Genomic DNA, 22797 nt, shown 5'->3' with positions numbered 1-22797 from the left:
ATATTCCGGTTTTTGCGAAATTCATAAAACTTTTTGGATTTTTCGATTATTATATCCAAAAAATCTATTTTTTGATTTTTGGGGGTCAAAATCCAAAAATTTCAAAAATCCGAGATAGCAGTTTTGTAGCCCTGTCCATTTTACAGCTTTTATGTCTTTATCATTTTTCTGTATTTGCAAAGCTATAGGCCTGACACCTCTTTCCGCGAAACCCTTTTTTGGGTCGAAAACGGCAGAACATGACGTCACTCTGACGTCATTTCCGGCCAACCTATCATAGCCTTTGGAAAAAATTTCGGTCACAATGTGTAAAATTGATGTCCGGGAGGGTACTGAAAGTTTGGTGACGATCGGCGCAGCGGTTCTGGAGATATATCGAAAAGTCTGGAGGGGGGGCAAAAAATAGCCCCCCCCCCCCACCAGGTCGCGGGATAACTCCCGATCAAACTGAACTAGCGAGTCGGTCAAGCCATCAATGGCCTGAGGAAGACCTGCCGAATCGAATAATATGCCACACGACCTCCTTTGACCAATTTCGCGACCTAGGGGTCTCTGACCTGACCTTGACCCGAGGTAAACACCTCAAGTTGACCTCACCCGAACAAAAAGTATAACATTCGACGCGCCTGAGCAAGGCGAGCACATTGATGCTAAAATCGTGTTCTGCGACTGTTTTTTTTTTTAAAGATGTTTTTAATCAAAAACCGAACCCATGTCTTGGGTCACCTGACCTGACCTCAGAGGACACCGGTTGACCTGAGACCTTAAAATCGGGTACTAGTTGCTGAGTCTCCTAACGGCACACATGCTCGTTTTTTTCCGCGACGCTCTAACTCCAACAGGGGCGAAAAACGACGAGGGGGTCGTACCAACCCTACCCCCCGGCCGGCGCGTATGTAGAAAACCAACAGGTACTGTGGGGTCGACTCTCGTCCTTATTTTTTTTTTTTTTAGAAATTTAGTCCGAACTTTTTGATGGGAAGGATTCACAAGGACAGAGCCACCGCTAAGCGAAGCTTGTTGCGATGACCCTGACCTCTACCCTCCGATCGCGCAATTCCGATTCTTTGCTAGCCGAAAACGCACATGGCGGGGCTAGGTTATTGGTTGACGTTCCAGGTCAGGTCAGTGACTCAAAAGTCGGGAAAATCGGGACCTGTTAAAACTTTGGAGAGTTAGGTTGTTACGAGGCTTTTCGGGGCGCTGATCACGAATTTCATGTTAACTTTGATCACCGATGATGTCTTGATGTTTTTAGGCCAGGTCGGGTCAGGTCAGGTCAGGTCAACCAGTAGGCGTCTTGCTAGCTGTCCAATGTCCATAGTAGATATCAACCAACACTGACAGCTTCGTGACATGGTACGAAGGCAAGACTCCAAAATTTCTTCGTAAATGTTCAAATGGGTGCTAAATTCGAAATCAGCTCCAAAAACTAGCCTAAAAATATATGAACCCAGAAGAAGTGAACTAAGGTCATCAAAGGTCAATGACATTGACCTGACCTTCACGTGACCTTGACACCCACCATAATGCATGGGACCACCAGTATTTCACATGTGTGAACGTTTATAATCACAAAAAGACTGGAAACGAGCGGATAATGGCCGTTTTTACGAAGGGCTTCCTGGCGAATGCCCACCTAATTTGTACAAATCTGCACCAAATGTGCACCTAATCGGCACATAACGTGTACTAGATGGCCGTCGTGAAATACTCCTGAGCTGAATGTTCAAATGTTGTTCTCCTTTTCTTTTAAACTGAACTAGATTGAACAAGATCTGCATTGGACAAGATTGTTGACGGCCCTCCTGTGAAACGAGACTCGATGAATTCTTAAACTCCCTAGTTATTTTGTAACAACCCTAGGTTCGTTGCATACTAACTAGGGAGGTTGCAACGACCCTAGTTTCGTTACAACGTCCCGGAACGAGCAGTTATTTTGTAACGTCCCTAGGGTCGTTGCAAACAAACTGATCGTTCAGGGAGGTTACAACCACCCTAGGGTCGTTGCAAACTAACTGAAATCGCATACTCCCTGTAACATTTATATACGTATGTACATCGCCATTCACTAGTTCACTGCCGCGACAAGACAGGTGACGCGAGTACGCACTTGGCACCGGTAGCATTTCGAATTATGAGCCAAGTGAATAGGAAGAGGCGGTACGCATCACTTGGTAAGACCGGTGAACGTCGAAAGCTGTGAGCCGTGCTATCGCCAGACGCCAACCACCGCCATGCCGCCTGCGATGCTATGCTGTGCCGCAACACTCCACCATAGCGCCTGGACTGGTAGACTGTTCCGGAGGACAGCCGGGCGCCCGCGCCCGATACCAAACTCCCCCGACTCGCTGTTACATTTCATACTGTGGAACCTTGACGGTTGTTTACGCTAGAGCTTTTACCGTCTACCGACATTGGTACACAGACGTTCAGAGTTTCTAATATGTCACTGATGCACATTTTAAGCTTTATAGATAATAATCAAAGATCAACAGCTAGTCGAGCCATTCTATTGCAACGAACGCTGGTTACCATCCACCTTACATCTAAGACGCGTGACCAGCCAGAGTAGCCGCAGTAAATGTGTAGCGCCGGCCGCACCAAGGCCGTCGGTTGCAGAGATGACCTGGTGATCTACATATCACGGTCGGTGCCCACCTGGCCTCTGACACCGGATACATCGCTGGCAGCCCCGAGTGTTTGTGCACCTCCGCGCCGTCCGTCAGCAGGGCCTCACAGGTGGGCGGTGTGGGGCGGCCGGCCCGCGGCCCTCTCCAGCCACTGGGTACGGACTGTCTTCAGCACTCGGTCCAGAGCGAGGCCAATGGGTTCCGGAATCGGGGTCTGGAGGTACTACCGCTAATAGTTAGGCCTGGGGCGGTCTCCAGCATTCGGTCTAGCTAGAACTATCGAATGATGCGCGTCGACAGTCAGGCCGCCCGGAGCTAAGATGGACCACCAGTTAGTCTGGAGCTGCCGTCGCCAGTAGGATTCTCTTCAGCATTCTGCCCGAAGCTGACACTGTACTCCACAGTGCCCGGAGAGCACCCGAAGCTCCGTCGTCCGTCGTCAGTCGGCCCGGCCCGGCCCGGAGCTCCCTCCGGGTCCGCTTGGACCGACGCCCGGGCAGAGGAGCGCCCCTCCCCTCCCGCCAAGTGAAGAGGGAGCGGACAGATACAGCTAACTCAGACGCCAGCCTGGCACAAATCGAAATGCCTACCGATTGATCGGTATTTTACCTTGTAAGTATTCGGCAAAGCCGCTTAGCAGCCCAGGGAAATATGTAGCGCGTATTTGGCTCGTTATGACAATGTTACAGTGATGACTTCCTATTTTGCTAAAGAAAGCATCTGATGGACTCCGTTACTGGCGATTTTTTCGAAGTTCACAAATCAGTTTACGTTGGTGCTTATTGACTTCCAGAATTCATTTTTGCATTCCTCTTCGCTGTCGCAATATGACCTCATTTCTTTTTCCTCGACTGAGACGTCACTCTGGCGGACATAGTGCAGCAGCGGGAAATCAGCCGGTCGGCGGCGGGCGCCGTGCCAGGCCCCGTGCCGCACGTGGCACGTGGAGTCACCGAGCATCAGTCAGAGACCAGTCACGTCACGTGTCAGAGTCAGAGTATGCTACCGCTACCGGGCACCGGCATATGATTCAGCGGTGGAATCATACGAGTACACCGGTGAATGGTGTAGGCCTTTCAGAGCCAGTATCGCTGTCAGAGCTGTCAGGGCCCAGTGTTGGTCTCACAGGGAAACCAGGCCCACCGTCTGGAGAGGACTTCATAAGGATGAGATTCAATTCCACTCTGAGATGACACGTCAGTCCCTTAGGAACTGACAGCTATGATGGCACCAGTCTGACGACGTTGACCTAAAGGAAGTGGGTGTTGCTGCCAGTTGAGAGGACCCAATGTGGGGTTAGAGGCCCCAGTTTGACGGGGCCCGTCGATGGTCCCAGTCCCACCCGGCTGAAATTCCGTGTCAGCCACCAGATCGTCGGCAGCCGTTTCCAAGGAAAACAGACGCGCTCGGTGGTGTTGGCCCCAAGGGAGAGTCTTTGTTGTCTGTTGTGTGGAGGGAGGGGGGGCGACCCAAAAGGTCACGGATCGGAGGAAGGGATCGCAGCGAGATGCCTGTATCAACATGGAACTGTAAACAAATGAATAAGAACTAAGGATAACTAGCTAAGACAACCATTACTGTAACATTATCTGTAATTATTTACGTAACACGGCATGCGTCTTTGCCGCTACATACAATACTAACGGTTTCCGGAAGAATGACCGCAAAAGTGACTATATATCTGCCGTCTGGGGTACGAAGCGATATGGATAATGACTTTTGCATAGTTCAACTCGACAAAAAACTAAACAATTAGGAATATAACCTAAACGCTATTAAGTACGCTATTTCAACAGCACTCTGTCCTGTTTAAAACTTTCCCTTATTTATCTCACTGTCGCCTGTTCTGTTGGCAGGCAGCGTGCAGGCAGACCGACGGACCGGCCATGGAAACCTTGGAATCGGTCCAGTCTTCGGTGACCACAACGGAAACTGTCACGGTGAGCGCTCCGCAAACGTCAGCCGGCACGTCTCAGGGTCAAGGTCATGACCTCCAACATAAAGTCGCCATGGTAGAACCTCTCAGGAAACACCTTCTCTGTAAATCCAAACTGATTTGTTGCCCGAAGTTTAAGTTAAGCATTAATGAGCTGCATCTTTGTTTTATCCGATTTATGTACATATAATCAAAATGCTGGCTAATGAAGTACGCGGATATTGCGCCCAAGGCAGGCATGCATAAAATACTCCCCGTGTCATGCTGCAATCGTGTGACGAACGTCTCTCGATGAGAGCCGCTGTTCTGCGTCCTGTCGGGTCGGTCGTTACCCTGCTTAGCTGATGATTCACTCGCCTGCTCCTCAGAGCACCGAGGGCGTAGAGAAGAAAAAGAAAAGGAGATCGGAAGGAAAAGACGGCAAGAAGCTCCGGCGGAGAAAGAAGCACGACCACGAGAAGGAAAATGGGGGCACGGTAAATGCTGATATTAAATAAGTTCCTTCAAAAAGATCACCCGAAGCAAACAGAACAAACGATGTAAAAGCTTATTACTAGTATGGAGACATATACGTTCCAGGAAAACGAGTTCCAGTGCATCGTTTTCATGAAGGTGCATCGCCGCATGCGCTAGATGTTCTGTACACTGTAAATTGGCCGCAATGATTTTTTTTTATCAATTTAGCAATTCAGGTAGCAACTTAGCTCTTAGCTAAGTTGCTAAGAGCTAAGCAACTTAGCAACTTAGCTTAGCATTGTTCTCGTGACTCGGAACGTTAAACGCAAGTGTAATAATACTGCAACTAGCAAAGTAATGAGTAGTCATCATCTGCAGAGGAGTTCAGCGCATTGGTAGATATTAAGAGCGATGTATGTACATACAGTATTACGATTAGCGATGTACGCCCCCGGGCCTAAACCCCACTGTTCTTGTTCTCAGGGAGAGCCGGGAGCAGGCTCAGACAGCAGCCGCATACACGTCCGGTCGTATGACAGTTCAAAGGTCATCAAAAAGTTCAGCAAGGTAAGCGAACTCGGCCGTTAGGTTCACTTCTGACTCACGTAAACACCAACAGGTCAGGGGTCTTGACTCTTGAGCGTAAGTAGCAAAGTGAAAAGCAAATGTATCACAGTCAAATTGAAATTATTTTATGCATTCACCTTTTGTTGCCTCCCAAGGTGACCATTTGTAGACTATAAGCACCGGCTAAAATTGAAGCCAGAACCCAGGGTGCGGCAGGCGTGGTTGGCGTTGTGTGATAGTGACCATTAGCGTTGAACGTCATACTTACTTGACCTGATACTCAATTACTCATACTTGACCCTGAGGTGCGGGTGGAGGGGTTGTGACGAATACGATGACGGTTTCTGACCGACAGGCGGAGGGTTGTGCCTGTGACCACTGCCCGTTTCTGACCGACAGGCGCCGGCAGAGGAGTCGCAGACCAACTGCCGCGCGTGCGGCCGTCAGGTGTTTCAGATGGAGCGCATCAAAGCCGAAAGGGCTGTCTGGCACAAGGACTGCTTCCGGTGCACAGAGTGCAACAAACAGCTGACGTGAGTGGCCACCGTGGTCCGTGACGTCAGTGCTGGGGCGATACCTCATTGGTCAATTTATACCGTATGTACATAAGGTGCCATCATCGGCTGCCGATAAAAGCTTATAAACCTATTACATCCGGGACAACCAATTTGTCAAAATTTGACCGACATGGGCTGGTTTCCCGGTAATCGTAATATTGCTGGGGAACGTTGACCAACAGTGGCCTCTTTCAGCCACATCCCCAATATCAATCTGTCTTTCCCATTTCAATTCTTAGGAATGAATGATGCCGGAACTCAATGCTAACTGCGTACTCTTTGTTTGCAGTGTCGACACCTACGCTAGTCATGACCGGCAGCTGTACTGCAAAGTACACCACAAGATGCTCTTCAAACCAAAAGCCGTCGAAGAAAAGGAGGAAGAAAAACGAGGTAGGAGCCTTTACGCCGAGTTATTGCGCTAATTGGAATGCCGTGTAAGATTTGTATTTGTATTTGTATTTGTATTTGACAGTTAAAACACTCTCCACAGTAAAATGGCTATTCCGAGTGTCGCGTCACGGTTAAAAGGAAAAACAAGTTAAGATACACTCATCAATCACATCAAACAGAACACAATTCAAATCACACATTCATCCTTAATCACGCAGATACAACTCGGAAACAGAGCGTTTAAAAGCTCCCAGAGGGAGATGTCTAATGTCATGGGGCAGACGGTTGTACAACTGGGCTATGCTGTAGAGCAGGCGCCGCCTCCCTGCTTCGGTTCTCACGCGTGGGAGAGACAGATCAGTGTCCCGCCGGGTTGAGCGTGAGCGAAGGGAAGAGTTGGCCAGGATTTGGGAGGACATAGTATCCGGCTCTTCGGTGCAGCGTATTTTGTGGAGGAAGTTAAGAGAGTGGATTTCGTACAACTGACGGGCGGTAGGCCAGCCCAGTTCCTCTCGCACGTCCGATATGTGGTCAAATTTTCTTCGGCCGGACACAACGCGCAGCGCAAAATTGAGAACTTTTTGGAGGCGTTGTGTGTTTTTGTCCGACCCGTTTCCATAAACCGAGAGACAATATCGGACGTGCGAGAGGACCAAGGCGCTGACCACGGTTGGCAGAAGTTCACAAGGGATGTGGTGACGCACGTGGGACAGCCCAATGAGGATACCGTTGCATTTTTGGACGAGGGCCGATACGTGAGCGTCCCAGGTGAGGTGCTTGTCGAAAACCACGCCAAGGTTCCTCACCGTGGGGCCCTCACGGATCGTGTCCTCACGGAACCGAATTGAGATGGGATCCAGGCTGCGGCAATTTTGGTGCGAGCCAAAAACGATGAGCTCAGTTTTAGCTGTGTTAACTTTTAAGCCGTTGGTATGAAACCAGGCATCAAAAGAGTCCAAAATTTGTTCTAAAGTGGCGATGAGATGAGGGAGGGAATCTTTTTTGCCAGAAAGTAGAATTTGGGTATCATCAGCGTACTGCACCACGTGCGCCCCGGGAGCGAAAAGAGGGAGGTCATTGGCAAATATTTGGAACAGGAGCGGGCCCAGCGAGGATCCTTGGAACACGCCGATAGGATTGGGTAGAGGATCGGAGAGGACTCGGTTTCCTCGCCCGTCAGTTGTGCAAACTGATTGGGAATGGCCACGGAGGTAAGAAGAAAACCAGGTCGGATCGATAGAATAGGTTTGAAGTTTGGATAGTAGCTTTGAGTGGTCGATGACGTCAAAGCATTTGGAGAGATCGAGGAGACATAGGAGAGTGAGTTCCTGACGGTCGGTGGCAGAGAGGATGTGATCGGATACGGTGGCGAGCGCGGTTTCTGTGGAGAGACAAGAGCGGAAACCGTGCTGGGATGAGGAAAATAGATGGTTGCCAGACATGTAGGTGTACAGCTGCTGCTGAGCAACTTTTTCTACAAGTTTGGCAAAGGCAGGAACAATTGAGATAGGTCGATAGTTGGATGGATCAGTAGGATTGCCCGATCAGTAGATTATGCTTACAAGTAACAATATATATACTAATCAGTGGCGCAGCCAGGATTTCATTTCGGGGGGGTCATCGCCTCCAAAGCGGGCCCCCTAGTGTGCGGGCCCCCCACCCATTTTTCAGAATCTCTCCATGTTTCATACACATTCTGCTGAGCGGGCCCCCTTTACCTGCGCGATAACCCTGAGCGAGTTTGAATCAGAACATTTGGATAGAACAATAGCTCGGTAATCACCCGGTGTTCAATTTTTGTGCAAATTGACCACGACAGAAATATGTTCTATGACGTAAGAATTCGTATCTTTCGAGGCCGAAATGTGCCCCTTCCGCAATATGCATAGCATATATGCAATTGGAACTGTTGCCTGCTTCCGTCGGACAATATTTAACTAGTCCCATGTGCCTGTTCTAAGTAATGTATTGGCTGCTGTAGTAAATTGTGCCTTTACTCTTCTTCATTACGTGAATTCGCTCACAAGAATTTTTAACCCTCGTGGCACAGGGGGGAAGGGGCTGATGCCTGATGCAACTCCCCTAAAGTTTTTTTTTCGCAAATAACTCGTAAAAAGCGGCTGATCGCGACGTAACTTTCAGTACCCTCGCGTTGATCAATTTTACACCTATCCTAGAAATTTTATGACCCTGGCCCAAATGACCTAAAGGTCAATTCAAGGTCAAATTCCGACCTAAAGATCGGAAAGCAGGCCAAAGCTGGCCGACTTTCCGAGACCATGTTTGTCCAGAATCGCGGTTCGGCGTATGCCGGCTCGCTTTAACGGCGCGTTTGCAGTCCTTTCGTGATTTCAAGCGTTCAAACATGTGATTTGATGTTGCTCCCATGCATAAGGGTGGATGTCAATGTCACCTGAAGGTCAGGTCAAGAGAAACGTACCGCCTCTCATGGAAAAATTATGAAAAGCTAATTGATCAAAAACAAGGTGGAACAAATCGCTGAAGAAAATGGCATTTGTTCATGACTTACCTACTTAATTACACGGGTTTTGCTGCATAAACTGGTACGTTTGACAATTGAAAATGGCATAGTTGAAAAGAGCTTTCAATTTTATCCAAGATCCATTCATCGCTTTTGCATGAAGAGCAACAATATTCTTAAAAATATAAACGTTTCAAACCTCTGCATAGTAATTCATCGATGGCCTCCATTTTTTCAATAGGTAGCCTACGTCAACCTATGCTATAAAATATACTTAGCATGTCCTATAGTAGAACGCATGGTTATCAGTTATCACTAGACACGAGCACCTCTATCATTTTCTCCGATGTTTCTTGTCCTTGGTTACCAAAATATACTGTACTGTACTGTACTGTACTGTACCTCGATGCGATGGATATTTTTCCCAAACCAAAATACTTAGCCGTCAAAAGGCAATCGACCGAAATGGATACATAACCCACGGACACAAGACCAACCAAACGCCCACCGATCGAAGATACCCCTTATTCGCGTTGCGGAGCAAGCGGGTCACCCTAGGGGGCCCATTCACCCGAGGGCCCGGGCCCTATCCACACGGGGGCCCGAGCCCTATCCACACGGGGGCCCGGGCCACGTCCACCTGGGCTCCGGGTCCCATCCACCCGGGGCTCCGGGGCCCGTCCACCAGGGGGGCCGAGCCCCATCCACCCGGGGCCCGGGCCCCATCCACCCGGGGGTCCGGGCCCCGTCCACCCAGGGCTCGGGGCCCGTTCTCCCGGGGCCCGGGCCCCATCCACCCAGGGGGCCCGGGCCCGTTCTCCTGGGGGCCCGGACCCGTTCTCCCGGGGGCCCGGGCCCATCCACCGGGGGTCCCGGGCCCCATCCACCAGGGGCCCGGACCCGTTCTCCCGGGGTCCCGGGCACCATCCACCCGGGGCCCGGGCCCCATCCACCCAGGGGGCCAGGGGGCGTTCTCCTGGGGGCCCGGGCCCGTTCTCCCGGGGGCCCGGGCCCATCCGCCGGGGGCCCCGGGCCCCATCCATCCGGGGGCCCGGGCCCGTTCTCCCGGGGGTTCAGGCCCCATCCACCCGGGGCTCGGGGCCCGTTCTCCCGGGGACCCGGACCCAGCCGCCGGGGGCCCCGGACCCATCCACGGGGGCCCGGGTCCCATCCACCCAGGGGGCCCGGGCCCGTTCTCCCGGGGGCCCGGGCCCCATCCACCTGGAACCCCAGGCCGACCCCTCACCCGTGGTGTCCCAGTAGGCATTTCTCGAAGCGGGCTCGTCCAATTAGATTACGACCTCTCTCCTCTCTCTCTCTCTCTCTCTCTCTCTCTCTCTCTCTTTCTTTCTCGAGCGGGCCCCCGACAGAAATTTCGGGGGGGTCAGCTGACCCTCTGACCCCCCCCTGGCTGCGCCACTGATACTAATTAGTCAAATTATACTCACAAGCCGCATAACCACGTAAATACCGGGGTGAAACTGTCTATTGACAACGCTTGGTGATGCTCTGTTCCAGTGCCCCGGCTCCGACGGCACGAACTCATCATCCGCGAGTCTCAACCGCAGGAGCTGCCCCCTGACGTCGTACGATGTAAGTACTCTGCTCACGAGCAGCCTCCAGACGTGGTACGGTGTTAGTACGCAGTAGCTGTTCCTCCCAATCTCCCCCCCCCCCTCCCGATGGCGTAAGACGTGAGTGCTCATGAGCTTCCCCCAGAGATCGTTTGTTGTAAGTACCAAACAATTGTCCATAAATACTGTATGGATGAGAACGAAGAAAGTGCCCCTCCTAATGAGACCGCGCACCGCCAGTGATTGCGCGGTAAGGGCATCGATCAGTCCAGATTATGTGTAAACCACAACAGAACATCCATAATTAGTGGTCATCTGCTTTCCCTGCGCTGGATAGATAGCCTAGCCCAAGAGATCATACCGCCGAAAATAGGTATGACAGAACGCCTGGACAGTAGACTGTACCGTCCAACACCGTATGACAGAGCGCCTGGAAGATAGGCTATACCGCAAAGCACTGATGTACAGAGCGCCTGGAAGATATGCTGTACCGTCCAACACTGTATGACAGAACGCCTGGAAGATAGACTGTACCGCAAAACACTGAAGAACAGAGCGCCTGAACGGTAGACTGTACCGTCCAACACTGTACGAAAGAGCGCCTGGACGGTAGTCTGTACCGCCCAACACAGTACAACAGATCGCCTGGAAAGCAGATTGTGGCGCAATGCTTGACTTACCTACCTACTATGCTCTCCGTCGCCGTCAACCATGTTGGATAAGTTGCGGTGGGAGTAAATTTACATTTTTGAGTGAGTGCACGACGCAATGAGCATTTCAACCTTATCATATTTGCGGATGAAGACGTTGTTCGTGAACGTGGTTCCTATAGGTACATCACTGTAAGTGAATCCTGAATCCGTTCTGCCTTTGCACGTCGCCCGGTTGGAGAGGGGGATCTTTTCCGTGCTCACTCCGAGTACCGTTAGTCAGTGAACTCGTGCTCTCCTTCCGTCCCCGTGTGCGCCTATTTCCGGGCGCGCTGCGGCTGGCGGTGCGGCGCGCTGCGCACGGTATGTCGCTGGTGCGCCGGGTATGTGCCGGTCGCCGCCGCGCCGCACCCGCCGCAGTATTATTGGCTCGCCGTGACAAGGTGCGGGCGAGGAGGGCCACTCGGTGCGCGGCGCCGCCCCCGCGTGAAGCGCCGCCGGTGCCGTCCCGACACTGCACGGCCGGCGGCGGGCAGCGAATCGACCGGTCGCCGTCACAGGCTCCTGGCCGCGAGTCCTGGACGACTTGAGACGAGTGTATAGCCGAAGAATATAAAGTACTACTTGCAGTTTTACGACTACCGCAAGCATACCGACCCATTTCGCACAAGCTTGGTAGAAGTGCATCTTCAAGAACATATCAAGAACCGAAAAACCGTTCATACGACCGAAAGCTCATTTTCAGTGATCCAAGACCCTGAAGTTCTCAGAGTGCAGGTGGTGCAAAGAACACTCCACATTCGGCTCGTGTCATCTGAGTGTTCTCGCGGCCGTTCCTCCGCGCCAGCCCACCATGCCGGGTCTGGGCAGCAGCTCGGGCCTGGGCGGCTCCGGCCTGGACCGCTCCTGGTACCGGCGTCTGCACGGGTTCACCGGTCGGCGGCGCACCCTGCCCGACACCGCGCTGCCCTGGCTCGGCGGTGCGGACGGTGAGTACCGTGACCTCCAGCCGGGACTCACTCCGGACCCACGGCTACTCAGCGCTTCCACATGAGGGCTGCTTCAGTCAAACAGGCGCTCCAGGTAGCTTCCCGTATCTTGCAGATTCTGTGTAACGCCAATCAGGGTGATCAATATTTCATCCCGAGTAACGCTAATCCGGGACATCAACATTTTATCTCATTTCTAAATTACTTCTGAGACGATGGTGACAGTCGCTGCGCAGTATGTTTCTATTAGGATTGCATGTTATATACAATTATACGCCTTGGTCCTCAAGGTATCTGTATAGAAAAGATCACATAAACTTCCTTTACAGCTTTATCTCTGCATCACGTTCCATCAAAGTTCTCTCGAGCTCAGCCAAATGTTATCAATCACATTTCGTATAAACTAAACAATCGTCAAGCCGTCGCCAACTTCCAGTGAAAAATGGCGACTAGGCGGTGGCACGGACTCGGGGCCGGCGCGACCGGAGCTAATGAGTGTGTCGCGATAGGCCGGCAGCATAATGAGTGTCTCAGGAGTGTTCCTGTAATGGCAGCGCGGCCAGAGCGGAGTGTCCCCGGCAGCGCATCAGGAGTGTCCCTGCAGTACATCAGGAGTGTCACCGGGCGTGTTTGTCCAGGTGCGTCCGGTCTCTCGTCGGCAGCGCTGCTTCAGAATAGACACCGCCCGGCTGCCGCCGCCGTCCGCGCGCACGACCGGGACTAGCTCCGTATCGGCGGTGCATTAGTGGCTACAAAAGACATAATCAGGGCAGCGGGGCAGCGGGTTATACCCAAGTATACTTTACTAATAGCCATACCTACCACGACCAATTCCCACATTCCGACTTCAACGACAAATCGGGCAGTTTGTAGGTATTATTGTCATCATTACCCACTTGAAAGAAGACATGCTTTTCCCGTTCCTATGGTTATCGCCCAGTTCAGTGTGCTCATCTCCTGTGTTTTTCAGCTTCCAATAAGTCAGACTACGGCCTTGACGAGCTTCAGAACCTGAATGTCAAGGACCGATTCTCGGTGTTTGAGCACACCAGCGCCGACGAGCAGGAGAAAAACGCCCCCGCCGTAGAGGTCAAACCGTCACAAAACCTCCTCAAGAAGATAAAGAAGTAAGTATTTCTCCTAGATTGGCTTTTCTTCTTGGTGCCAGATAGTTAAGCTCAACAAATTTACGCCGAAAACAATTCCGAAATATATTGCTTCGATTATTGGATACCGCTCGCCGTTTTACGTTGCTCAGAATTCCAACATCTTCCTTGGCATGTGATCAGCAGGACGGCCCCTCTCATCTGTCTATGAGCGCTGCCGGTGCCTCCGCCTCTTACAGAGCTGACCGCACCCCTCCCCTACGCTCCCCTAGGTTCCAGGCGCGCAGCCAGGAGGGCGACATCGGCGTGGAGCTGGAGGACATGTCCTCCGACGAGGAGGAGGAGGAGGACGAGGAGGAGGGAGTACAGCGTGACCCGGACGTCGTGCGCTCAGCCAGCAGGAAGGCTAAGGAGCGGCCGGCCAGCTTCGCCGCCATGGACGACACCAAGCGGCGCTTCGAGGAGGGCCACGAGCGGCGCGAGCGGCTGCGCGAGGAGCGCAAGGGCGAGCTCACCAAACTGCGCGGCCTCATCTGCGGCGTGAGTGTGCAGAGGGATAGAGAGAGACAGAGAGGCGGTAAGACGAACAGAGAGACAGACAGAGAGACGGTGAGACGGACAGACAGTAGGGGCTTTGTGACGGTTTGACAAAGGAGATGTACCTAAGTGGATAACCACGACATTTAGAACAGAATAGCTCGTTAACTGAGGAAAGATCAACTCCAATCGCGAGCTTTACTAAGAGACATCTATCTTTATGCTTGATAATACAAAATAATATTTTCGATATTACATTTTCAACACTATGCGTATCCAGTGTTTTTAAGCCTCGCGGTGTTGCGGGAACGCTGAAAGGCAATAGCGAATATAATGACGAATATGTATTATGTATCCCTTTTCTATGCTAACAAAGGAGCCTTCGAATGGTAAGAAGACCTAAAACATTCCTTTTGCACAAACTTGAAAATTGGAATATGAAAAAACTAATAAGTACAAATAGTGTGTTGTTTGAGAAAGGCTTCCGTCATAAAAATGAGAACGTTGGCATAGACCTTCACGCCTAAGAACCTATCACCCGAGCACGAGCTTAACCTGAGAGACCCTTCGCTGTCCTTACTTTCAGGCAAGTGACAGAAGAAAGGCCTATGAAGAAACCCTAACACAAGCAGAGAAGCTGAAGAAAACGGTTGAAGATCCCAGCGCTGAAATCCAGGTTAGTTTACTACAAACAATGAGAGTTATCAAGCATTCTATAAAAATCCCTTAGCTTGGATGTGTCTAAAAAAATATGAAGTTTGCGCTTTTTTAATTTCAGCACTACCCCTTCGTTTGCTTCGAGTAGACGAGGATCCGGTACATGAAGCTGGTGAAGTGATTATCTTACAGTCGGCTAGTCTAGCAATAACGTGACACTCGTCATCGCGCAGAATATCTAACGCGACTTTGACCTCACGGCCGCGCGCTGTGCGTGCAGAACCTGAACCTGAAGGCGTACGAGGAGGCCCTGCGGGCGGCCCAGGAGGAGAGTCCGGCGGGCGCCAGGGCGGCCGAGGCCGTCTCCCGCGACCGTGCCGCCGACATGGCCTCCCGGTTCGAGCGCGGCGAGGTCTCCCAGCTGGATGAGGACGAAGAGACGCGACGCCGGAAGGAGGAGGACGCCGCACTCTTCAGGGAGGCAGGTACGCAAAAATCTAGAGAGACCAGGAGATCGGGTTTGCTACAGAAAACAGTTGGGAGATTTATAACAATCATTCTTGTGGAAAACATCCTGTTTGCCGGGTATGTTTGCCACCGAGACTACGCATTTAGAGAAACACGTGTGGCCGTGGGATGTTTGGGTAGGTACAGAAGTGGCCAGCTAGTAAGCCCAGGCTCTAGACCAGCTGTATGTGAGCTAAGCGCACTTCAACGAACGTAAACCTTCTTCGGTTGGAAGGAGACATTGTTGTATCCAGAAACAGCAGGCTTTATTCCGTCAAAGTGGAGCAGTGAGTGGCAGCCCGCCCTGCCTCTCAGCGTCCTCCACTGACCCGTGTTTCCATGGCAACAGGCACGGCGCGCGGAGCCCGCTCCCTGTTCAAGGAGCTGGACGCGTCCGGAGCCAAGGAGCAGGTCGTCATGAGGTCGCCGTCTTCCGCCGGCAGGACAGAGTTCAGAAAGGTAGGTGACTCACCTATCAGATGAAATACCAACTGTCTTATCGTTAATCATTGTCGGTTCAGTCACGGCACACACACAAAACAAGCCTTGAACCAATACAATGGGAATGCAGCGCGTTACCAATAACATAACCTTCAGCTGCCATGCGGTACAGCATAACTTCAGGCGTTTGTACACAGCGCCACCTATGAGCAGTAGAATCAACTACATCTTGTTGCCGCTGCCGCTCGATGGCCGTGCACCTAACCGAGGTTCATCACACAGAGCCTCTACGAGTCGGAGCCAGCACAGGAGGTGGTCAAATCATCCTCCAAGAGCAAGGACATCCACGTGGAAACGTCGGCGCTCTCCAGCCGGTTTAAGTTCTTCGAGACCTACAAGGAGCCCGAGTTGAAGAAGAAACAGTTCCGCTTCTCACCGCCGCGCGAGGGCACAGTCAAGGTACGATAAGCCTCAAGCGTTGGATAGCAATGCAAATGTTCCCCAAAATAAATAGTTAAGGGATGCAGATCACAAAGAAAAACAATGGAGGAGCTAAATTTCTATCATAAAGTTTTTGTTCCCTCTTTATCCCTGGGCAAGTCCAGCCCACTTTCAGTGACGAAACCTCCCTTTCCTACTATATCATACCCCGCGTGCACACAGCCCATGACCGCCCCTCTTCATCCCCCGCTCCCTCTGCAGGGCGACTCCCCGGACCGTGAGATCGAGCGGGACCCGAACGTGGTGCGGGCGGACGACCAGGAGGAGCGGCTGATACGCAGCGACACCACCAGCCGCATGCTGCGACAGTTTCAAGAGATGGAGCGGCAGGGAGGCGGACAGAAAGGTAATTGGAGCGACAGGGAGGGGACACAAAGGTAACCAGGAGACAGGGAGGCGGATAAAAAGGTAGCCGGGAGAGAAAGAGAAAGAGCTCAACACAAAGGCAATCTGTCTCCTTCAGGGCTGGGAAGAAACGGTCAGTTGATTACATCTGTCCAGTATCTATGGGCAGTCCGGAAGAGACCGTAGAACATCTAAAGGAGAAAATGACGCCGTTGCGAATAAGGTTTTAAGGACGACGAAGCACTCAAAGTAAACTTGTGTGGAAAACATCCAACATCGTACGACACGTTTCATTTACGGAGTCGGATGGCACAACTAATAACCGTCCTCGGTCTTATGCCTGAAACAGACTCTTTCCGCAGTCAGGAAATCGCATGCGAGAGCCTATTCAAATCCATGGAAGCACGCTCGCATCAATCGCACGCACCTCCCGGATGCGATTGATGCGGGAAGAAATATAATGTATTTGAATATGCTCTCGCATGCGATTTCCTGAACGCGAAAAGAGTCTGTTTCAGCCTTTACACTGTCCAAATGTTATCTACAGAAACAACTGAGTCTAACCACACTCATGCTAATTGCTCCCCAATCTGTCGCAGAGATCCAGCGGGCCGAGAAGCCGCAGGGCAACGCGCGCTCTCTGCTGTCCAAGTTCCGGCAAATGGAGGAGGATGCGCAGCGCGAGCACCTGCCCGACGGTAAGGGATGCGCAACGGGCGGAACTGCCCGACAGTTCGGAGATACATTGCGAAATAATCTAAACATAACTGCGGATAAGTACAGAGACACTGCCGGCTTTCTCAAAGGCTTTGGCAAGCCCGCTCATTATCAACCTCTGGTATAAGAAAGCGGTCCTTATGTTATGTAACAATGTGTGAGTACGTGCATTGTGCAATGCTATTTTAATGGTATACGTGTGCCAGATGCACCTTATGCTTTTCTTTGAAATGAACTTTAGCTTATCAGCTTATAAGCAGCTTGATGGAATGATTAGTGGGTACTGGGCATGTATTCTTATGGGAAAAGGGCAATTATTGAACATGAAAACAAGCCAACCATGACCAATGATGGCAAATACAAGGCATGTCAGTATTTAACAACATAAGAGGGCTATAAAAATGGGAAAGCAGGACAGGCCTAATGCTTTAGCTGCTCCAGACACATCTGAATCACGGACTTCTGGCTGACGCAAATGATCGACGCCCTCCAACCTCTGACCCACCCATAGTTGAGTTACTGTTAACGCCAGACCCCTTGAGACCCTAATTTCTCGCGATTATTTTTAAATGCGTGGAGGAATTTCAACCAAGCTCAGGACATGGCCGTTTCAAGACAGGCCGAAACTTTTACAATTTAGATATTTTATCGCCATTTCAATATTTCAGGCACTTGTCATTGACTCGTAATGTTAACTGTTTTTCCATCCGGGATAGAGGCTTTCTACGTCATATGACATTAGGCTCCGCCCACGACTACGGCATTGACCCGTGCCCATCAGCGACCTCTGTACAAACGACACCCCTGCCATCTGTGAAGGACTATGAATTTCGCTGACGCTTCACGTGCTATTGCAGCAGACGGTCAAGTAAATGTTAGGCTCTTGTTGACTGTTGTAGGTATATAGGACCAAGAGGACCATCACTCCTCAACCTACTACTCAGTCGTGCTTCGAACAAACGTTAACGATTCCTAACAAATACGATTTTCGATGTAGGGTATCTGTTTGAAATACGAGCGAGCCTTATGATGTGAAGCGAAGGCAATTAACTTATTATTGCGTTGTTTGATGGTTGCATAGCGATGTACAAATCGGCAGCTACTTGGTGACATCCGACATCCCATTATCGCATTATCTGCAACGCCATAGGCTTTAAATACAGGTGAATATTTCCTAACCTTATGTCAGTTATATGCCATCTGCCCGTCATTTGCAGCTTATAAAAAAAAAATATCAGCGAACATATCAGCATTGTAGAAGCAATGCGCATTGAGCATTTATGGCTCCTTAGTCATCATGTCGCTCTCTGGGCACTGTCAGCCAAGACGCTACGCACAACTCCGCCGGCTTTCGGCACCGCTCGACCGTCGCCCGTCCCCGCTCCCCGCCACAGCGAGAGTGACCGCGCGCCGGCCCGAAACCGCCGCAGGCCAAGACCACAGAGGCGGGGCTTAGCTGTGACGTCATAACGTATCACAGACTGACTGGTGATAGCCTCTACACACCGGATGAAAATCTTGCTCGAAATTTAACATTACGAGTCAATTACAAGTGCCTGAAATATTGAAATAGCGATAAAATATCTAAATTGTAAAAGTTTCGGCCTGTCTTGAAACGGCCATGTCCTGAGCTTGGTTGAAATTCCTTCACGCATTTAAAAGTAATCGCGAAAAATTAGGGTCTCAAGGGGTCTGGCGTTAACAGTAGTCCCGGCAACTTGAACCCTGACTCGCCGCCAGGTCCGAAGCCGCTCAAGTCGTTCACGCCGCCGCCCGAGTACACTGAAGACACTGACTCTGACTCGGAGTACACGTACACGGACGACTCCGAGTACACGTCCGACGAGGACTCAGAGTCAGGCGTGGTGCGCTCCGGCAGCCGGGTCCAGGACGAGTTCCTCACACAGGTAATGTAGGATTCAAGGCGAGTTCCTCACACAGGTACGGCTGGGTCCAGGGCGAGCTCCTGATACAGCCGGGTTCAGGATGAGTTCCTCACACAGGTACCTACATACCGAGACCATCAGAGGTGCAGTTCGACTCATCTGAACGACAGGCCTTTAACCCTATTCCTGGCGGGGGGGGGGCCTCAGGAGCCCCCCCCCCCTGAGGTTTTTTGGTTATATCTCCCAAACGCGTTGAGCTAGGAAGCTCAAATTTTCTGACTTTTCCTAAAAGGCTTCTACGCAACATGTCTGAAAATTTTGAGTTGATCTGACCTCAGGTCAGGTCACCAGAGGCGGTTTGGTGACGCTACCTCAGAAAAGTTTGCAATCACGCCAGAGCTAGAGTTTTTGACCGATCAATTTCTTCTCTTCAGGGTTTAGTTAGGGTACCAGTATATGCAATTTGTATATCTCGGAATTTTGATATCGGTGACCTAAGGTCAGGTCAATTTCGCGACCTCCCCATTATAAGTCAATGGGGGAAAAATCAACTCCCTGTTTTTACCACTAAAACGGGTCGGAATGGCCCCATATACCATACATGACTTCATATACGATCAACCTTCACTACCTTGAGGTCTGTTTTGCTGTTGGGCAGCTGTGAGGTCATGTGACGTCATCAAAGGTCACCAAAGGTTTTTGGCCAATAACTCCGTACAGGAACAAGATACAGACGCGTGGATGGTCTCATTGTGCTCAGCTCGTCAAGACGCATCGAATGATATACATGATGACCTCGAGGTCACGTGACCTGAGGTCAACCTTTGACCTTGACCTTTCGAGGTCAACATATATATCATTCGATGCGGATTGACGAGAGGATCACGATGATGCCCTTAGTTTGTTCCTATCTTGACTAATTCGAAAGTTATTCGAGAAAAACTCTCTCCATATCTAGTGCCGCCATTTTGACTTTTTCGACCCCTGTGACGTCATCTTTGACCTGACCTGAAAATGACCTTAGTAAAAATTGTAGATCTTGGCCGTGCGTATCCGATGCCGTTTACCGCTTGTCGCTATCTTGCTTCGTTCTCGAGATCTCAGGGGGGGGGGGCCGAATCGGCCCCCCCCCGCCAGTTTCTTGTCCCGGCGGAGCCCGCCAGGAATAGGGTTAAGCGTTGAAAAAAATCGGAGCAATATGGTAACCCGAAATGTACGCTGTTTTAAGCGCTGGAAAGATTATGCCAAGTGTCAAATAATCTTTCAAGTGAATGGCAGAGTTTTCGTCTTGGTTTATCCGAACTCGGAACACCCAAACCAAACTGTATGCTCCTACCAGAAGCGTCAGCACTCCTCCCTTTCCCTCGCCATCGACAGCGCACCGACCACGCCCGTAACCTGAAGGCCAAGTTCGAGCGCTGGGAGCAGAAGATGGAGCGCGATCAGCGGTTCGACGCCGAGGACGAGTGTCGTCCCAGCCTGGAGACGGCCCGAAATCTGCGCTCCATGTTCGAGGCCATGAAGGATCAGCCCGCCATGCCCGAAAAGCCCAAACCCAAAGTCAACAGATTTATTGTAAGTCGGTGATGAATGCTCTGTGGCCATGTGTACAGATTCGTGTGTTGGGGCTATTTTGTTATTTTCCCTGTCAATACGTAATCCGTTGTCTAATCGAACCAATTGACCTTTGAAGTTCAACATACCTACCATTTTGCTTACGCGCTTTGGCTTTCGCTCACGCCAAGTACACCCCCCTGACTAATTTTCCGTAATACGTAACGAAAGGTCACCCATCTTCTACAAACCACATCTTACATTCGGTTTCATCCATTTTGAGCGTTCATAATAATACGTGTGTACCAGAGAAAAGTGACTGCTGTCCGTGGGTCCAGACATATGCTGGTGGTCACTGGTTAGTATGTCTGTGTGTGCCAGCGATGTTCAGTCAGCGCCTGTATGAGTTGTGTAGGGTCTGTTTGTGTTGTGAATGTGTACTCGTATGTCTGTGTATGTTGTGTAGGGTCTGTCCAGTCAGCACCTGTGTCTGATGTGTAGGGTCTGTCCAGTCAGCACCTGTGTTTGTTGTGTAGGGTCTGTCCGGTCAGCACCTGTGTCTGTTGTGTAGGGTCTGCCGGTCCGGTCAGCACCTGTGTCTGTTGTGTAGGGTCTGTCCAGTCAGTACCTGTGTTTGTTGTGTAGGGTCTGTCCAGTCAGCACCTGTGTCTGATGTGTAGGGTCTGTCCAGTCAGTACCTGTGTTTGTTGTGTAGGGTCTGTCCAGTCAGCACCTGTGTCTGATGTGTAGGGTCTGTCCAGTCAGCACCTGTGTTTGTTGTGTAGGGTCTGTCCGGTCAGCACCTGTGTCTGCTGTGTAGGGTCTGCCGGTCCGGTCAGCACCTGTGTCTGTTGTGTAGGGTCTGTCCAGTCAGTACCTGTGTTTGTTGTGTAGGGTCTGTCCAGTCAGCACCTGTGTCTGGTCTGCCGGTCCAGTCAGCACCTGTGTCTGTTGTGTAGGGTCTGCCGGTCCGGTCAGCAGTAGGGTCTGTCCAGTCAGTACCTGTGTTTGTTGTGTAGGGTCTGTCCAGTCAGCACCTGTGTCTGTTGTGTAGGGTCTGCCGGTCCAGTCAGCACCTGTGTCTGTTGTGTAGGGTCTGTCCAGTCAGCACCTGTGTCTGTTGTGTAGGGTCTGCCAGCCCGCAGAGGGGAGGCCGCCGCTGTGGATGCCGACCCCGAGTCGGACCCCGCCGCTCCCCAGGACTCCTCCTGGAACCACCACCCCGGGGAGGACGGGATGGGAACCACAGAGACGTCTGACAGACCTCGGGACACGGGCGGGGAGGCGGGAGGCACCTCCTTCTGGGGAGATGACAATGACGACAGAAATGGAGCGAACTCGTTCTGGGATAACAATGGAACTGACCAGGAACAGAAGAACACGCCGTCATTCTGGGAAAGAGATGAGGACAGCGGGAAGAAAACTTCTTTCTGGGATGATGACGATGGCGGAAGGGCTCCAGTTTCCTTTTGGGACCGGGATGACGACGCCGGGCGCGGGACGAGCTCGCGGGCCCCGGCAGAACGCGGGGAGTCGCGCAGGGCCCCGCGGGAGGCCGGGAGGGGTGACTCAGGGGAGGAGGAGTCGGAGTCGGAGTCGGCCGAGGAGGAGTCCTCGGAGGAGTCGGAGGGGTCCGGCTCGGAGGACGGCGCGCCGGCCGAGCGCGCGGTCCGGCGCCGACCTTCCGACGACGTAAGACCAGGAAACCGATGTAGGCACCACATCGGACCCGGTGGCCCAGCGCCACCCACTGTGTATCGTATTACAGTCGACATGTGCACAGTATTGATCGATTCCCACCATTCCTGGCATACGAGTGGATCATGACAACAAACTGTCTACAAAAAAATGTCATTTCGGGTGTTGGAGCTCACAAGACGCTATTTAATTTCAAATCTGGATTACGAATACCTCCCCTTTTGGGATCAAGCTAAGCTGATGTATGAAGCACACAAGAGCCAGTTTGTTGTCATTGTTCGCGCGCCTTGCCGGAGCCTGTACCAATCACAGACGACGGTGCAGCCTCACGTTCTAGCCAGAACCTTAGGATGCCACGACCTCTATAGTGAACAGTGATGACGGTGCCACCTGCGTTCCAGCAAGCCAGTGTAGTGCGGCACTGACTCTCTCATACCCAAAGCGCCGCCTCAGCTAGGAATTCCGTTGTAATTTCAGGCGCTTGAAGTGGCCTGCGTAGTGGGCATTGCCCTATATTTGCTGGTTGATTTCATCTTCTAAGGAAAAGTAAGCGCGCTGGTGCATGCGGCCCGGCCGACCGGCGGCCGGCGGGCCGGAGTTGGTTTGTGACT

General features: G+C 51.6%; 1 protein-coding gene across 7 annotated transcripts in view; it reads left to right on the top strand.

Moving 5' to 3' along the window:
- LOC122379919 (protein SPT2 homolog) overlaps positions 1–22797 on the top strand; it is a 37409-nt gene that overhangs the window by 12567 nt on the left and 2045 nt on the right. For 2 of the 7 annotated variants that reach the window (XM_043362564.1, XM_043362565.1), the window contains exons 2-18: positions 4490–4573; positions 4938–5045; positions 5509–5592; positions 5992–6125; positions 6439–6542; positions 10543–10617; positions 13208–13364; positions 13616–13883; positions 14467–14556; positions 14818–15022; positions 15394–15503; positions 15768–15944; positions 16188–16332; positions 16931–17029; positions 18789–18955; positions 20312–20509; positions 21617–22180. In XM_043362564.1, coding sequence (XP_043218499.1) covers positions 4520–4573; positions 4938–5045; positions 5509–5592; positions 5992–6125; positions 6439–6542; positions 10543–10617; positions 13208–13364; positions 13616–13883; positions 14467–14556; positions 14818–15022; positions 15394–15503; positions 15768–15944; positions 16188–16332; positions 16931–17029; positions 18789–18955; positions 20312–20509; positions 21617–22180 — 2739 coding nt within the window. In that variant the 5' untranslated portion in view covers positions 4490–4519. Of the gene's footprint in view, positions 1–3037; positions 3246–4489; positions 4574–4937; positions 5046–5508; positions 5593–5991; positions 6126–6438; positions 6543–10542; positions 10618–13207; positions 13365–13615; positions 13884–14466; positions 14557–14817; positions 15023–15393; positions 15504–15767; positions 15945–16187; positions 16333–16930; positions 17030–18788; positions 18956–20311; positions 20510–21616; positions 22181–22663; positions 22733–22797 lie in introns of those variants that run through there. The other 5 variants (XM_043362570.1, XM_043362569.1, XM_043362567.1 and 2 more) reach the window with 4 other exon arrangements.

The sequence above is a fragment of the Amphibalanus amphitrite genome, unplaced genomic scaffold (assembly GCF_019059575.1).
Source record: "Amphibalanus amphitrite isolate SeventyFive unplaced genomic scaffold, NRLGWU_Aamphi_draft 000087F_arrow, whole genome shotgun sequence".
NCBI classification, from domain to species: Eukaryota; Metazoa; Arthropoda; class Thecostraca; order Balanomorpha; family Balanidae; genus Amphibalanus; species Amphibalanus amphitrite.
The sequence above is the reverse complement of the archived record's forward strand: the minus strand, read 5'-3'. Positions and strand labels throughout refer to the sequence as shown.